The sequence below is a fragment of the Perca fluviatilis genome, chromosome 1, assembly GCF_010015445.1.
Source record: "Perca fluviatilis chromosome 1, GENO_Pfluv_1.0, whole genome shotgun sequence".
Classification (NCBI taxonomy): Eukaryota; Metazoa; Chordata; class Actinopteri; order Perciformes; family Percidae; genus Perca; species Perca fluviatilis.
In genome coordinates this window covers 31,068,074-31,082,768 of record NC_053112.1, presented here as the reverse complement: position 1 = coordinate 31,082,768, position 14,695 = coordinate 31,068,074, and the positions used below count along the sequence as shown (strand labels likewise).

At 37.4% G+C, this 14,695-nt stretch overlaps 1 protein-coding gene across 2 annotated transcripts; it reads left to right on the top strand.

The window, feature by feature from the left end:
• Positions 1–711: 711 nt before the first annotated feature.
• abcg2d (ATP-binding cassette, sub-family G (WHITE), member 2d) lies at positions 712–14,149 on the top strand. 2 transcript variants are annotated; one of them, XM_039810507.1, is made up of 16 exons: positions 712–804; positions 2,738–2,942; positions 4,030–4,089; positions 4,197–4,311; positions 4,793–4,945; positions 5,035–5,192; positions 6,246–6,397; positions 6,603–6,704; positions 7,960–8,210; positions 9,719–9,801; positions 10,728–10,817; positions 10,949–11,070; positions 11,213–11,367; positions 11,484–11,573; positions 12,209–12,321; positions 12,537–14,149. In XM_039810507.1, the coding sequence occupies exons 1-16, from the start codon at positions 720–722 to the stop codon at positions 12,682–12,684; spliced, it is 2,082 nt and encodes a 693-aa protein (XP_039666441.1). In that variant the 5' UTR covers positions 712–719; the 3' UTR covers positions 12,685–14,149. The 2 variants fall into 2 exon arrangements, with proteins under 2 accessions (XP_039666441.1, XP_039666528.1); XM_039810594.1 differs by having other exon boundaries at positions 749–804; positions 2,742–2,942.
• Positions 14,150–14,695: the final 546 nt, after the last annotated feature.

The following is a 14,695-nucleotide window of genomic DNA, read 5'->3' as shown; positions in this document are numbered from 1 at the left end:
ACGACACCAATATCCAGTGGTGGAAGAAATATTCAGATCCTTTACTTAAGTAAATGTAGCAGTACTATACTTTAAAAACACTCAAGTAAACACAAGTATATCTCATGCACTTGGTAAGTATCAGCAAATTTTACTTAAAGTATCATCAACAGTAGGCTATTAATCTGAAGGATAGAGACCATATTGTATAGCAGCCATTAATAAAAGAATTACCTCACATTTTTATTTAAGGACTATACCTGTGGTTTTGCATAGCCCTTTAACTACAAAATAAAGATATACAGGAGCTTACATGACAGCTAACATTTTTTGCACGCCATTGTGCTGTGTTTGAGAGTTTTTGTGTTTTTCCATCCAGGCAGTTATTGATTTCCATGCATTAGTAGAGACTACAGTTTGAAAGTAAATAAGCAAATGTCTGAAACAACTTGTGTATTCCATCGCAGTGCGTTAATATTGGTTTATGTTCAAACGTATTAAAAAGTCTGCTCTGCTCTACCGTGCAATGATAATGTAACTCAAAAGTAATGCAAGCTTGATGTTCACTGTGATAAATTGCACCACTGTAGCACATTTCATGATGTGAGGAAAGGTTTCCCATTAAATCCTTGATGTCTTTTTGAGTGGTGAATAAAGGGTTAAACCGCCTTGCAGCTTGTGGGATGTGAGCTGAGAGTGTGGCTGGATGGTGAGACACCTGTCCCTGCTGTCATGAGCTGATGTTAGTCAGCCTGCAGTCTCTCTGCTCTGTCAGTGTGCAGCAGGATCTCCGTACCAGCAGCCCTCTCGCAGTCTCCCAGCAGGGTAAGTCACTGCAACAAAACTTTTCATTACTTTGCAACAATATCAGGGTGGTGATCATTTTCAGAGGATTTCTGCAATGATTGATTTATTAATTTAAATTTTCGGTTTTGCAAGAATTGGTAACTGGGGATTGATCAAGAGGAAATAGTTCCTAAAAATGTACAATTTCATGTTTAAAGCCCTTTTACTGCTTCAAATCCACAACAATGTATATTAAAAGCAAGCAGTGTGAGAATCCGTGCTGTAGCCAGGCTTTAGAAATCATGAAGTCATGGGTCCTGTGTGTGGGTTTTATTGGTTAGTGTTTGTCTGGTTTGGTTAGAAAAAAATACTAGTAGCCTTACAGTTACGGTATGCTACTTGTACTCCTTTTCACTGTAAAAACAAAAACTGTGCTTGAAGCAAAGAAAACAGCCATGAATGTACTATACGTTCTTAATTTTGTCTTTCAAATACAACATCAGTGGCCATTCTTTACACAAAAAACATGGTTATATAAGGCCACATATGCCACAAAATCTTATCTAAGGATCTAACATACTGACACCGAGGCCCTACATTTATAAATTTACAACTATGCCATGTTCCCCTATAATAGGGAAAATAAAATTACAAGGCCACAGCATTGTTCAAAGGAATTGATACCTTGTCTTCTGAGTATTACATATTCTGCATAGTTGTATGAGAACTCATTTATCATTCATCAAAACTTTTCTTTTGTGTATGTTTTTATTTATGAAGCCATGTGAGATCTACAAAGTCTATTTGTAAGTCTGTTTACACTTACAACCTCAAATCATAGAATTCCTCACAGAAATATACAAATTGGTTCTATTTTGTAAACTATATCCTGGACACAGACATACTGTATTTTATTTCTGGTTAAAATAGCTCCGTTTGTTTTCTAATCACACTGTTTGGTGCTGATGGGCAGCTTTTTCTTTACTGGTCTGTCCTTCTCCATAGTCTTTAATTCATTAAATAATTGGGAGCTGAATTACTTTGGCAGAAATATCCCATCTCCTCTAAGGATATAACATTTAAAGATGCTAGACGGTCTTTTTCTGATGTTAATGACAACATTTTGATAGGGTTGTTAAATAGGCTGTACTTTAAATAGATATGTTATTTCATTTGAATTTCACTTCACAGCATCTTTAAAACAATTAAATGAAAGGAATATTATACAGGCATACGTTTAGGAGATGCAACACCCCTGCTTCGATCAGTGTTATTAATTTAGAGATGCAGTTGTTTGAAATGAAGGCGGCTGTGGCTCAGGAGGTAGAGCAGTGGTCCACTAATCAGATCCCTGTTCGATTCCCTGGCCCCTGCAGTCTACATGTTGAAGTGTCCTTGGGCAAGATACTGAACCCCAGATTTTGTGTGTGCGCGCGCTGCTGAGGAGCAGCGATAAACATACCATAGTAAACACTGAGTGATGGATGTCTTCAGTAGAATAAGTATATTTCCCTTTAAAGTGTTACCAAAAATAGATAAACATATTTTGAACCTTACTCCCTTTAAGGAGACATGTCTATGAACATGTACACATTTTACACTCGCACAACATATTAATACCCTTTAAAAAATCCCATGGGAAAACTAATTGGATGTTGAAACATTGGTAATAATTAATTGCATTATTTACCTATTTGGGTTTGTGCCAAAACCAGTGGTGCGTGTGCAATAGCTGGTTTAAAATTGTAAACCACATGTTGTAGATACAGGGTTTCCCCCAGGATTTTTTTTTTTGCTGAGGTGATACTTTAACCCATCCATCTTTTGGTCAATATTAAATGTCATAAACAGTACCCATACACACAGTATATGATGTTTGCTGTGCATGAAAACCTGAAATACATTTTGTCTATATTGTTTTGCACCACATCAGTAGGTAACAAATCAGTAGAAGATTGATAACTGTCATTAGACAGGATGATGGAGAGAGCCAATCACATCAACATTGCAATGATAGAAGATATCAGCACCAACGGGACGGCCCCAGCCGAGGACCACAACAAGCAGCCGTGTGGCTCCACCGTCAGCTTCCACAACATCGAGTACAAAGTGCAGCTGAAGAGCGGCTTTTTCTGCAAAAGGAAAACCAGTCCCAATGAAATACTGGCCGACCTCAAGTCAGTTTGAACAATTACACCCTCTTTATTTGTTTGTCTTTGTCAGTTGTATCTGTCTCTTTACATGCTTGTCTTTCTCTTTTCTCATCACTCACACAGAAATGCTGCGACTGTTTCAGAAAAACAAGACCTACATTTACATAGAGATCCATTGTTGTTTTCTCTAATCATTTACTCACAGAGTTCAGTATGTATTGTTGTTGATATGGTTTTACAGATTGCTGCTTAACTATTCTAATTTACACGCACTCAACACTGCTTCAGATTAAGCACAAGCATTTTCTTAGCAAACAAGACCAACAAATATTTTTAACTTTCGAAAACACATAGCTTAATTGATCATTTTTGGCTAAATATAAAAATATACAGGTCTTGATTTTGAAGACCGTGTTACAGTGAATCCAGTATGGCTCATTGTATCCTTGTCCAAAGCAGAACAATAGTGAATAGACTCTTACATTGGTTTCTTTCTGATGGTATTAAATGCAGCTGACATTTCCCATGGAAGAATGTATCATTTCACACAAGTTTTTGGGCCTTTTCCTGTCTCAGTGTTAATTATATGATATTAAGCATGGTTTCTTGCATATAATCTCTCTAATGCACCAAAGAGCAGTCTGCCAGGGAAACGAATTAAATCCACTGCCAGGCTTTTATTCAAGTCTTTTAATTCCGTTGTAAACGACTGACTCTTTCTGGTGCTTTTGTGTAACTTTTCTCTCTGAAGTCAAAGGATTTGCTTTTTTCAGTACAGATTTGTTTTTTGTGTGCAGCTTTCAAGAAATATTTATAAGATCTGTAACACCTGCAAAAGCCTTTCATGAACATTATTATATTTAGGATGAGAGAAAATGTATTTAGAAAAAGTGTTATATGGAAAAAGTGTTTAATTACATGTCCAAAAATGACATTAATCCACTGTCCTTTTTTTTTCTCACTCCTCACAATTGTATTGTAAAACTGAAACAGTGAAGTGCAAATCTTAGATTATGAATGCAAACCATTTAAAAGTAACCCAATCTTTGCCTTTAAATTAACTAATCTATGTTGAATTGTTAACAGAGAGTTCTGTGTTATTGTCTTGCAGTGGGATTATGAAACCTGGCCTCAATGCTATTCTCGGACCGACTGGAAGTGGAAAATCTTCGTGAGTATTACACTGATCTCCAAGAAAAAAAAAATTCCAAATAGTCACCTGCATTTGTTGTAGACACATTTATTGAGTATTGTTTATGTTTTGTTTTTGTTCAAAAGATTCTTGGATATTCTGGCTGCAAGAAAGGATCCTTCAGGTCTCTCAGGAGAAGTACTCATTGACAAAGCACCACAGCCTCCAAACTTCAAGTGCCTCTCTGGCTATGTGGTTCAGGTGCATTTGAATCCTTTTAATTACTTAAACCTGCATGTACTGATTTTTTTTGGCCACTTGTGCGACAAATATTTGGCTCTTCCGCTGCTGAATGTTCCACTATGTTCACCAGCTTGTCTGCTAACTTTGTCTGTCTGGTGTTTGGTGCTGAACAGGTAGTGTACACTCTGTTTATCAGAGCTTTTTCACTGAAGACAGCTGCCTGGAAACTACGCTGATGAGAGCTGTGAGAGTGAATCCAAACAGTAAAGTTCTGGGCTGTAAAACCCAAAACATGTGCCGAAAGACACTAAAAAGCTCCGTAAATCTGAGGAGAACTGCAGAGTTGGGTGATTGAGCCCTTGTTAATATAAAAAATATAGCTAGTTTCTAAACTCCGCTAGGTCAACATGCATTACAGGTCTGTGGCAATGTAGACTACAAAACAAATGATCTTCTCTGGCTCTGACCTTTGACCTCAAGCTCTTGTCTCCCCTCATAGGAAGACGTAGTCATGGGCACCCTGACTGTGAGGGAGAATCTGCGTTTTTCTGCAGCACTGCGGCTGCCCAGCTCAGTGCCTCAAAGTGAGAAAGAGGCTCGGGTCAATCACCTCATTAATGAACTGGGTCTCACCAAGGTGGCAGACTCCAAGGTAAATATACACACATGTCCCAATTACTTATCTAACCCTCAAGACATCAGGTAAGAGTCAGGACGGACTGGTGTGGGTGTTTCCCTCAGGTGGGCACACAACTGACCCGGGGAATCTCCGGAGGAGAGAGGAAGAGGACAAACATCGGCATGGAGCTGATTATTGATCCTTCCGTTCTCTTTCTGGATGAACCGACCACGGGACTGGACGCCAGCACTGCTAACTCTGTCCTGCTGTTGCTGAAAAGGTAATAAAAAAGCTCCTCTGCCATTCCTCTGACTTTATAATGTGTTATGTTCAGAGTTGATACTCCAGCTCTGTCCATTCCCCAAAACCACACCTGTATCCATTAAAATGTTATTTAACACTAAAAACACATTTGATTAAGATTGCATTTAGTATCTACTGTAATACATTTATTTTAATTTAATTTATCATTTATCATTTTATTAAACAAAGAGCTGCCTCTTTGGACTTAAACCATTTCCAAATTGCAGCACTTGATATTAAATGTAATTACGTTGAAATACACATTAGCCTATTGGTGTATTGATCAAACAATGTAATGAATGTGCCTGTTTAATCAAGGACAAATTGTTGATTATTCCCACAAATTTATAAAAGATAATGTCACAGACCTACAGTGTGGAGTGTGCCACAATTACTAATTATTTTAGACTTTTACAGTGTTTAAATATCATTAAAGCCTATCTTTTTGATCTTGCCTTTCTTTAAATAACCTATTTTATCTGCTTTTAAAAGTTTAACTGTTTTAATGTTTTACCTAACAGTACCTAATATTGCCTAACAGGGCTTAATAGTACCTAGAACAGTGCCTAACAGTGCATAGCAGTGCCTAACTAACAGTGCTTAAACTGCACTGTAAATTTTATTCTTGACTTTGAATGTTTTTAAATTGTTTTTAATTGTTTTCTGAATGCTCTTTCATGTTTTATGTAAAGCACTTTGAATTGCCCTGTTGCTGAAATGTGCTATATAAATAAAGCTGCCTTGCCTTGTCTTGCCTTAAATAATTGATACAGTTTAAAAAAAAAAAAAAAAAGGTTTAAAGATTTAAAACTGTATATGGAAACATAGAATATGCTAATTTGTAACTATTAATTGAATATAATGAAACAAAGAAGTAAAAAGTAGGCATTGGAAGAGTTTTTTGTTTTAGCTGTAAATCTTGAATTTCATTAAAAAATGAAAATGCAAAGTAAAAATTAGTTTTTGCAATTAGAAGGCATCTTTTTTTGTATTCACTATTAAAATATATCTTTACTATGTGTCTTTTCAGAATGGCCGGCCATGGAAGAACCATAATTATGTCCATCCATCAACCACGATACTCCATCTACAGACTGTTTGACACTCTGACTCTGCTGGTTGGTGGTAAAATGGTGTACCACGGACCAGCGCCAAACGCTTTGGACTACTTCGCCAACATTGGTGAGTACGTGGAAACTTATTATCACCACAAGATACCATCTTTATATTGTTCCTGATGTTTTTAATGTCACCTGGAAATAAATCTAGGTGGTTGTGTAGCTTTAATACTTACATGGCAATAAATAAATCAGAACATAAAATAGTCTTCATAAAACATTGGACTTGTATTGATATTAAACATGGATCATTCTGATCTGTGTTCCAGGCTATCCCTGTGAGCCCCACAACAACCCAGCTGACTTCTTTCTGGATGTTATCAATGGAGACTCCACCGCCACAACCATGACCAAAGTGCCTTGCTCTGAAGGTAACGCCATTTATAAATCCCTCCATGAATGCCACTGTCAAGATGATGTCTTAAGCAACAAATGTCTGTCTTCATAATAGGAAGGATTTGTAAACATGTAGACGCATTTCTTTTGTACAAATTCAAGTTAACATATAACATATAGGTGTTTTACCCCCTCATATTTACTTGAAGCTTTTCTAATGTACCTAGACTGAACTGTCTGTTTTAATTTTTGTGTTTATAGATTTAGAACAGCCTTTATTTACTAGTTCATTTGTATAGCACCTTTCAACAAGGTAATTTACATAAAAGGCATTTAGAGCTGATATAAAAGAAGCATAAGGAAATATAAGGACACATAGATTAGATATTGAAAGAGTAAAAATAAAACAGACTAAATAGAACAATAAATATTACAGTTCAAAGTGGGGCAGTGGAGCTGCTCAGTGGCCAGCAGATCAGACTGGGGTTGTACTGGGCAGCTTCCAGGTATGAATGTGGAATTGTGTGAATGTGATCAGGGCATTCCTGCAAAAGAGAGGCTTCCTCTCAGCGAACCTTCTCTGAATAAATAAAGGTAAAAAAGAAATAACAATAATTAAAAAAAGTTGAATATAACAAGGAAGCCATTGTATAATTCAGTCAGGTGCTGGTCAAATAGGCTTTTAACACATAAAGAAAGGGATTGCTGTGCCACAAAAAAACGTACCAACTTCAAACCTCTTGGTATTCATTTTAACATTCTCTGCAAGTGGATGTTCATCGGGCTCTCTTGTCAAGAAAATGACAAATTTATCAGAATCAGAAAATTATGTATTGCCAAGTAAGTAACAATTACAAGGAATGTGCCTTGGTGGATGGTGCATACATAACCATCAACATTATTAAAAGGAAATAAATGTAAAAAAAACGGTAATATAAATAAACAAATGTGCAATATGACAATAATTGTTAAGAAAGCAAAGATGTTGATGAATGTGCAACAAATTCAGGAGATAAAGTTTGTGCAATGTACAGGTAAATAGTCCAGGATGTGTGGTTTAGTGCAGGATGTGCAAAGATGTTGATGATTTGTTGATGATTGTGCAAAAAGTTCTGGAGATATAGTTTGTGCAATGTACATTATGTAGTAAAAGTATAGTATATGGTAATTATTCTTCCATTCCAAGTTAAAAGTCCACACCATTATGTTTTTTTTGCTTTATGGGATTATTGGTGTCTATTGTAAAAGAGTATTTCAAATACCTAATCCTTCTATGTCTCCTATGCAAAGATATGGACTTTGCAGAGCTCAGCGACTCCAGGCGGAGCATCGAGGAGCGCCTGGTAGAGGAATACAGGAACAGCAGCTACTCCAGCGACACAAGAGCTGAGCTGGACCGCATCGTCCAGGATAAGAAATGTATCTCATGTTCAAAATCCCGCACCATCACCTACAACAGCTCCTTCTTCCACCAGCTACGCTGGGTTCTTAAGAGAACCTTTCAGAACCTCATGCTGAACCCACAAACATCTGTGGCCCAGGTACAGTATACATCCACATTACTCACTTAAAACACAAAAATACATCATCTTATGGTAAAAAATATGACAAGTCATAAACTCAAAGCCATGTGTTGTCACATTACATACAAATAACATGAAATAAATATACAGAGTGCCTCTTTAATAAATTCCTCTTCACTTTTCCTACTTGTGGAATTGTTGTGGATTAGTTTCAACTTGCATTTTCCAACATTTGTAGGCAGGTTTTTTTTTTTTTTTTTTACCTTTTAACAGATCCAAGCTAGCTGTTTCCAAGTTTCCAGTCTTTATGCTAAACTATGTTAACCGGCTGCTGGCTGTAGCTTCATATCAACCATTCAGACATAAGAGTGGTTTTGATCTTCCCATCTAATTCACCAAAAAGCGAATAAGTGCATTTCCAAAAATTTCGAACTGTTACTTTTAAGCTACTCGTTTATGTATCGAATAATTCATTTTAAAGTGAAAGTCCAGTTTTCTATTCTGACTTTGTTCTGGCTGCAGCCGCTACATACTGCAAGTGTTTAAGCAAAAGCTTCCCCGTTACAACTTTAATAATTCATGCTCCAAAAGGCAAAAACTATGCACACCACATCATTTTCTTTTTATGTTTATTGATCTGAGGTTAAGTCTCCTCAGTATTTTGCCATCAAGTCTCAACTAAGTTAAGCAAGTAAGTCTCGTTTTGAGACTTTAGTGCGACTTAGGTCCAAATTCCAAGTCTACAGCTCTGACAGATAAATATTTAATTAACGTCTCAGTTTTCAGGTTAAAGGTTTAAACATGATTGTGTGCCACTATCACAAATGTTATTTTGTTTAAACACTCCAAAGAGTGAAAAGCATGATCAGCATTATCATGAACAGGATGCACAGACAGCACTTTGGAGGGGTCAAGACATAATGCTCTCATTAGTCACCCCATGGCGAAATGGCGTCAGAAGTCTCCTCACTTTAAGAATTATTAACAGCTAATTGGCCCTAAATAAGTCAAAATAATCCTCCAAGAGGGGCTCTAGGTGGCGTGGGCGCCCGTAATCGGCTTTGATGACTATTGTGACCCCACTCTTGCCTCTTTGGTCCAGGATCTGAACTGATATCATATCTGGCCAAAGCCCCCTTGGCCCTGGTCCGGGACTCATCACATGATGGCATCATGACCTATCACTCCACTGCCCCCCTTTCACATGAGGGGCTGTGGGGAATGAGGTGAAAAAGGCTCAACCTTATTAGCTTATCCCTTCACCCTGGGAACCGCTTAGTCCCGTCATAATCTGTAAATTGTTAGGATTAAAACTTGTGTTGCTTTCACTTTTCTCACTCTTTTCCATCATCCTCCCCCACCACAGGTTCTGGTTGTTCTCTCAGATAGGCCGGTGTGGAGGAGGAGCAAGGTGTCCACTTGACCCCTGACCCTTAGAAACACTGGCTTTTCTGTCAAAAAGGACAGGACTTTTTAGATGGTTGTCAATGTGTCTATTAAACTCTCTCATGTTTTTGTCTGTACAGTTGGGAGTCAACATTTTCCTCGCCCTCATCGTAGGAGCCATTTTCTTCGGAGTGAAAGACGATCAGAGTGGTGTTCAGAACAGGTGAGAGGCCTGCTGAAATACACACTGCACATGTCCTCAGAAATCCTCTTTTTTTAACATAACATCCTAACCTAACATCAATCCTAATATATTTACTGAGGTCATATCCTCTGTATTATTTCTGGTAGTTTGTGTTTTTTAGATCATTTTGAACACAATTCAATATTTTTTAAGACTCAAAACACTAAAATGTGGCTTCTTTCAGGCATTACATTTTTTTTTAGACATTATTTTTGTTTTTAGCAGAAGAGAAGGACTTGGACTCATGAATTCTAGAATAATAAATTATATAATACACTCTGACATTCACTCTGTCAGGAAGCGAGCATCATAAAGTAAAAAATGTGACCTTTTGGTATAGACCCTCCTCTTGCAGGAAAATTGTTTTTATTAAAAATAATTCATGGCAACTGGGCTGACTTCTGTAGCTTCAACAGCATGTTCGTGATGCACAATCTAAAGCTATTGCTTGCTAAAACAAATCGGCAGTCACTTGCTTTTAATAAGGAAGTGTAAAATGTAGAGCAGTTCCTGCATGGCTAATCCTTTTACCATGTTTTATTGTGCACAACCTGGTACTCCCAAGCCCAGTGAAGCATATCAGACATCTCAATGGTCTCCCTCCTTTTTTTCTGTGCATGGTTCAGTGAAATATAATGACCTGATGTCATTATTTTCATGGTCAATGCATAGGCAGTATGGCAGACACCACTTTATGCAGCTTACATTTTTCAAGTTATTCACCCCTCCCTGCTTAATTGGGTGCAGGGCCATAGTGAAGTCACCTTCTAAGTCCCTGTCTGTACATATGGACCACACCACGTCTCTCTGTAGAATTCCTGGAACCAGTGCTTATAGATACAAATTGCAATAAAAGCCTAAGAGAGACGTAGTGATCAGGTTTTGTTTCGCTGTTCTTCTTGCAGGATGGGTGCCCTCTTCTTCATCACTACCAACCAGTGTTTCAGCACTGTGTCAGCAGCTGAGCTCTTCATCATCGAGAGGAAACTGTTTGTGTATGTACTCTGTCAGGAAGTCTTGCAGGAGACTGACATCACTATGACATCTATGTGGATAATTCAACATCAATTTGGATTTGTGTGGGTAAAGCTAGGATTTGATTTCTGCTTGGGTTTTCTTGTGACAGGCATGAGTACATCAGTGGCTACTACAGAGTGTCTGTCTACTTCCTCTCTAAGATCCTGTCTGACATCACTCTGCGCACCATCACTTCGGTTATCTTCAGCTGTATTGTCTACTTTCTGATTGGTAAGACTGACAGCTGTTTAAATGGAGTGATTTGTGGAATACTTGAGATTTCAATCTTTGAGCACTAGATCAAATGCTGTATTTAAATGCAGATAGCTCAGCATTTATTCTCTAATAACAGTGTGTGCCCGTGTCCACTCAGGGCTCAAATCCACAGCTGCAGCCTTTTTCGTCTTCACGCTGACAGTGACTTTGGTAGCCTACACGGCCACAGCCATGACCATGGCCATCTCAGCTGACCAGAGTGTCGTGGCTCTCGCCAACATCCTTATGACCATCACCTTTGTCTTCATGATGGTGAGAGACGTAGCGGCACATCCGCTCTAATGTTATTAGTCACACCTGAGATTTTCCTGCTGTGATGTCAAAATGTAAGCTGTGAAAAAGAGCTCCCGTTTTTGTTGTGTTTTTAGATTTTCTCAGGTCTCCTGGTGAACCTACCCAGCATCATGGACTGGATGTCTTGGCTGAAGTACTTCAGCATTCCTCGCTACGGCCTCGCAGTAAGTTACAATTAAAAGGAAGGTTTTGACCGGAATTAACTGCAATCAAAGTAATAGTAAAAACTATATGTTTGTAGTTCAAAGAAAGGAATTTTTGCTAAAAAAAATATTTAATGCAGCTTTGATGGTTCACATCTTCACCAGCATACTCACCATGTGGGAAGAAGGCCAATATAAACACTGTGTACACATCATCTGATTAAGCACACATTGAGCCAACAATTATGTCAGCACATAGACATGATTTACCCAATATATTTACAACATTTGAAACATACAGTTTGAAACCAAACCCCAACATAGTAATTAATGTTAGTGCCAGATAGATGTTGGATTGTTGTGGCCAACACACATACATCTAACAGAACCACTGTCTGCAAACTACGAGTACCTAAATGCTGCCTAAAGCCTAAATAATGTGGCGCAAACCCTCTCATGCAGCACAAGTTGGTTGTACAGTTAAAATGTCCGCTCTCAGAGGACTGTGAACACCTCCTTACATAGTTTATTATTTAAAATCAGACCATATTCTTCATTAATCGCCATAGTTCAGCATGCAGTCTTAGTCTAGAGTCTAATCTTCTATATTTACTTTGATCTGCTCAGCATTCTTTGACTATGCCATCTATGTTCAGGCCTTGAAGATCAATGAGTTTGTTGGTTTGAAGTTCTGTGATGAGGCCGTGATCCGAAACACCAACTTGTCGGCTACAGTGACAAACTGCAGTGTGAGCACAGTCGGCCTGACGTGAGTAGACCTGCATACTGTGTGTGTTCTGGTTGTGTCTTACTGGTCTTACTGGTTTTTATTGACAAATGACTGACTTTGTGACGAATGATGGCATTTCCAGTCTAGCTAGTCCACAGTGCCAAATGTTAGAAGTTGACTTTTTTAGAATCACAGACATCATTCCAGTTGAAAAACATTTATGAACCAAAGAAATCTGAAATGTGTTATTTCAGATGTACAGGAGAGCAGTATCTGGACTACCTGGGAATAGAGTACACCACCTGGGGACTGTGGGAGAATCATGTAGCTCTGACTGTTATGACGTTCGTATTCCTTGTCATCGCTTATCTGAAACTTCGCTACATCAAGAAATTCACTTAAATATGCGATTATGCATCTTTTATTTTTGTCTTCAAGGAACCAGGCCAGTTAATATTCACCGAAATTGTCACCATTAAAGGAATAGTAAGATATTTTAGGAAAAAAACACGTTTGCCATTTTGCATAGAGTAAGATGAGACGACTGATACCACTCTCACTCTTCACTGTTTCCCCTGCTTGGATTAATAAAGCATGTCTTCTTCATCATGTTTGTGCGCTAAGTATGGAGCTAGAGCCAGTAGGCAGTTAGCTTAGCTTAGCATAAAGACTGGAAGTAGGAGGAAACAGCTAGCCTGGCTCTGTCCAAAGTTAAAAATAGATCTACCAGCTCTAAAGCTCACTAGGGCATCCGTTGGTTGCCTGGCAACCTCACATGATGACAGGACTCTGGGAAGTCACTGCGTCTGGCTGTCATTTGCCAATAAATAGTTACAGCATGTATCTCCGTATAGAACCACTAACTGTTGGTTTAGCTTTAGAGCATATTTTTGAATAGCTAGCTGTTTCCCCCTGCTTCTTTATGCTAAGCTAAACTAGCGGTAACACAACATAGACATGTTATCAACTCATAAAGTTGATATGGTAAACAAGTTAGCAGACAGTAGCTTATTTACACATCCAGCAGACAGAGAGTAAGATTTTAAATGTATTTGGCTTATCTAGTTAGCTAGCTAAATGCTGCTAAATGCTCTAGCTGTTTGGTGCTGAGCAGGAAGCGTACAGTTAGTTTTTAGAGCTTTTTTGGTGAAAGCAGCCCAAAACTGATGGTATGTGAGCAGTAAGAGTGAAACAAAACAGTAAAGCTGCGTGACATAAAACCAAAACAGTGAGTTGATAGTAATTTGATTCATTGTGAATATAAAAATATTGATGATTAGAGAAGCTTTATTGTAAAGAGTGTTGATCTTCTCATCTAACTCTAAGTGAATACGCAAATTTTCCCAAAATGTACAGTATATTTCTTTGAGTGTGTCTACGGTTTGCACTTACATATTTGGATATTCAGTACAGGTAAAATACATACCTGAATGTAAACATCAGTTTTATCATCTTTGGTGAAAACCATGTGTCTCCAAAATGTTAACTTTTTAGCAGTTAATTGCTGACAATATTCTTTAATTTCACATTGTTGGAGTAGTTTTAAAAGCCCAACAGAAAAGAGTTTTCTGACGTGTAGGAATTTCAAGATTTTTCGCAAGAAAGGACATGGATAAATGTGTAATGTGTTTCTTATTTATGAATGTATTATTTTAAAATCAGAATATACCTTTTTTTCTGTACTTTTGTAACTCCGTAGTCTTGATTATTCAGCTTTCGCACAATTTCCTAATCTTTCTTGATTTGAACTCAGCACTGATTATTTGTAATTGTAGATATTGTAGAAGGATATCACATAGATACTAAGTTTGTGTTAAGCTTTTCTATTGTTCCAAAGAAAGGTTCTACATATACATTTATATTATGATACAGCCTTTTGAAAAAAATGTATAAACATTTTCATGTAACATTGGTCTCTGTGGGTTTTTTTTTTCTCTGTGCATTGTGTTTTGATATTAACTAACAGTTATTGTGTTGAAAGTGTTAATAAGGATCATATTCAAAAGAATACTTGGCAACATTTTATTTTACAGGTCTGTAATTTTTCTAATAATTTCCAAGGAAGTTTGTACTTTTGTAGTATTATTGTGTTTATTGGTATTTGTCGGTGCACAGCAGGTCAGCAATTATTGACAATAATATATAAATACATATATATATAGATATTTACTTTGATTATAATAATACATTTTTTTATAATAATAATAATGGAGCTGTTCTTTCAAGGGAATCAGCAGCTAATTGTAAACTCAATGCACCTAAATACAGTAACTGAAATAACGTGTTAATGTTTTTATATTTAATGAAGATGTCATCCTAAATATATATAGTATGTGGTATTGTCAATGTTAATATGTTTAAAAAGGAAGACAGTGTTTTTAGATCCTTTTGAGTCATATTTATGGTTGTTGTC